This window comes from Phalaenopsis equestris, unplaced genomic scaffold (assembly GCF_001263595.1).
Source record: "Phalaenopsis equestris unplaced genomic scaffold, ASM126359v1 Scaffold000055, whole genome shotgun sequence".
Lineage (NCBI taxonomy): Eukaryota > Viridiplantae > Streptophyta > Magnoliopsida > Asparagales > Orchidaceae > Phalaenopsis > Phalaenopsis equestris.
This window is the reverse complement of record NW_018164497.1, coordinates 1,082,738-1,086,353: the sequence shown is the minus strand read 5'-3', so window position 1 is coordinate 1,086,353 and position 3,616 is coordinate 1,082,738. Positions and strand designations below refer to the sequence as shown.

General features: G+C 34.7%; 1 protein-coding gene across 1 annotated transcript; it reads right to left on the bottom strand.

Moving 5' to 3' along the window:
- Window positions 1-953: 953 nt before the first annotated feature.
- On the bottom strand, window positions 954-2,947 carry LOC110019424 (transcription repressor MYB6-like). Its single transcript, XM_020717069.1, has 3 exons — window positions 2,549-2,947; window positions 2,093-2,222; window positions 954-1,619 (listed from the first exon to the last, which is right to left on the bottom strand). The coding sequence occupies exons 1-3, from the start codon at window positions 2,679-2,681 to the stop codon at window positions 1,067-1,069; spliced, it is 816 nt and encodes a 271-aa protein (XP_020572728.1). The 5' UTR covers window positions 2,682-2,947; the 3' UTR covers window positions 954-1,066.
- Between the last annotated feature and the right edge of the window lie 669 nt (window positions 2,948-3,616).

Here is a 3,616-nt window from a genome sequence, read left to right as displayed (position 1 = left end):
TTCCCTTGCATGCAATAAGAAGAGCAAGAGCTCCTTGTGTTGAATAGGTTGGTTTAGCTTGGTTCAATCATCTCCCTATCTTGGCAAATATGTAATATATACCTTGGTTGATCAGCCCTAGTTGAATAATTGAATCTTTCCTTCAAATTTCATGTCCCATTAGATTTTCATGGTCGTCTTGTTATGATTTTAGGGCTCTTTTGCTACGAAATTGCTTAGGAACTCGCATAAAAATTTAAATTGAATCAATAAATTTATGGGATATTTACATGCATACCTCCCAATTCTTATGTATTTATATATCTGAACTTTAGTTTTTTTAAATTTATGCCACTCAAATCGCTCATATCACATAAAAATTAACATCATTATTTTAATTTTTAAAAAGTGAAATGCACATTTTCATGTATAGGTAAGGTGACATTTATGTAAAATTGAAGTTTAGGTGTTAAACATGTTAATACATTGGAATTGAGTGTTATGTATGTAAATATCCCAAAATTAATATATTTACTTGTGTTGAATCAAAATCATTTAAAAATCCAACAAACAATATATGTAGAATGAATGCTAATACTCTTGTGCTCTTTTGTGATCTGGACTATATTTTTATAATGTAATCATTTCAGTTTTGTTTATATAAGTATAAATTTTTTTTAGTTACACATTAAATCTCTTTTGGGTCGTAAAGTAAATCAGACTGTGAGACGAATTTAAGTATTTTTCTAGTCTTTCCTCGTAAGTTCATCTCTGACGCACTGCGATCGACTTAACTGAATTTGATAAATCCGATCTAAAGTAAATTCAAACTGCAGGCAAACTCTGCCTCAACGTTTTCTAATGAGTATCAATACTCTAATACAAGTGTTGTTTCTGATTTTCTTTCCCTTTCTATTAAATTCATTGAGCAACAGATCAGAAAAGGTTCAATAACTCCACCAACATAGAAACAGTAGAGCCAACAAACAGTGCTAGTATAAATTTATAGCTACCAAGAATTTCTTTTCCACTTAGTAGCAAGACTTAGCCATACATTAATTTCACCAACACAATTCATCAAGTAATATCAGCTCTGCAACATATTACATCTGCAGGCTATTGCTACCCTTGGAAACCCTAAACTGTCACACAAGCACATGTATGGACTACTATTATCTCTAGATGCAATTGGCACCCGTGAAGTTGAAGGTAGGCTAATGGTGAGCTCAAGGTTGAGGTCTGGTAACCCATGCAAATTCTTGCACCCGTCTTCTTCTGTTATTATGGATTGACTGTTGGCATCCGATGTTGTTGTTGTTTTTAATGAGACGGTGGTTGTAGCCTTGACGTTGGAGAAAATATTGTGCCCGTCGTTCGCAGGTGCGGACGATGAATAGCCCGGTGATAACTCGTCATACACCTCATCCACATATGAAGTGGCGGATGGGGAAGCCCTGACGCCCGGCCATTGGTCATCTGCACATGCAGACGACCGGACATAATATTTTCTCTTGACGATAGAGTGATTTGACTGTATGTCAATGCTGCAATTGAGGAGCTTTCGCTTGATATGAGTGTTCCAGTAGTTCTTGATCTCATTATCTGTTCTGCCGGGCAACTGTCCCGCAATTAACGACCACCTGAAATTATAACTTATGATTAATCACCGAGTAATTAAATGAATCAAAGCTTTATTATACATTTTTTTATAATAATACTAATTCTGACAATAAAAAACATTTGATTTTGGCTCATCATATTTTCTTCCAGGCACAGCAGTGCTCTCCATGTAGCATTTCCCATGAGCTAATGTTTAAAAGTTAGTTTTATTGTGTGTGCAGTGTTAATGTTGGGACAAGACCAACATCATCATAAGCCTAATATGACTTATGAAAATGAAGAAAATGTTAAGTTCCTTGCACATGTATTTTCTAGAAAATTTTCACGTCTATTTATTGAGCCAATATCTATTAAAAAACAAAGTTCTAAGAAGAAAATTTCAAATTAGGAATTTAATTCCAATCTTCAGCCACTTTATATATATTTCTACGTCTAAAACATTATCATCCAATGATATAATCAATGAAAAAATTTCTTTGAAGTAGTTACTAACTTGTTGCCCAAATGGGATTGAAGCTTGATTATGAGTTCGTCCTCCTCCTTAGTAAAGTTACCTCTTTTGAGATCAGGCCGAAGATAGTTGATCCAACGTAGACGACAGCTCTTGCCACATCTGAGCAAACCTGCAACAACAACAATAAAACAAAAAGCTCAAATCTAAATATATAATTAAATTAGTAACAGACATATTTTTTCAGTAGCGAACTGTCCCCCTAAACCCAGTATGGGAGATGCTAAAACAAAACAAATTAATAACAGACATTTTTTCAGTAGCGAACTGCCCCCTAAACCCAGTATGGGAGATGCTAAAACAAAAAATGTCATAGTAATATTTAAGGAGGGCCAAAACTGATATTTCAAAAGAGGCAAAAGGCTAAATTACACTTCCACACAGGTAAAAATATGAATTTGAGGGTATAGATTAGGAGCTTGAGGTTACTTAAATAACCTGCAGCCTTAGGAAGAGAGCGCCAACATCCTTCCCCATGAGCTTTGATGTAAGCTATGAGGCGTTCATCTTCTTGCTTAGTCCAAGCACCTTTGTTTGTGTGCGCCTTTTCGCAGCAGGGAGACCTACCCATGGTGTCTGATAAAAGAAGAGAAGGGAGAAAAAATATATATATAAATCACTCTTCTAATTTTCTTCTGGCTTTCATTTTAGGCTGATTGTGGGAGAGCAGAAGAAGGGGAGATAATTAAAGTGTTATAGAGATAGTGGAGAGGAGAAGGAAAAGGAGGAGTTTTTAGAGGGAGATGGATCGGTGGCTTTCGCTTTCCTTCTTCAGCATGCTTTGGTTTGCTTTCTCTTTATGGGAGAGTTTGGTGTAGGATGCAGGAGATGGATGTAGGAGTGCAGCCAGGGGAGAAGGATGGAGCCCATCGACGTCATTTATAATTGGAGGGAGGGAACGGAGTGATGATATTAGACCACATAAAAAATACATTGCAAAACAATGTATCATTTATTTATAGTAGATTAAAATTTTTTTTTTTGTCAAAACAAAAGTATATGGTACGTATATGTTGGAAAATTTTAGGGGATTAGAACGATTATTTAATGACTTAGTGTTTCACGAAAATTTAACGTAGATAAAATATATATATATATATATATATATTAGAGGAGACACAGAGATTTTTTACAAGAAAAAATCATGGAGTCTAGTCAAATCAAAGTAATTCACTATGTGTTTATAAGGACATAGATTTGTCTTTCTCTCACGTTAAGGAGAAACATAATTATAATCTTATACTGAAAATTAGAATTGTCTTTATTAGAGTTGTAAACGAGCCAAGCTTGAGCAAGTTCAGGCATGACTCATGTTCTGTTTGTTCGAAATTGAGTCGTGTTTGAAATTACTCGTTAACAGTGTGTTCATGTTCGTCTCTTTTTACATATTCTTATTCTTATTGCTTAAAATTGACTCATTATTATTTTATTTTTCTTTAGCTCTGGGTCGAAATAGTTGGAGTTAACACTAATCGTGCTCCGCTCAATTTTATTAAATACAAGTTC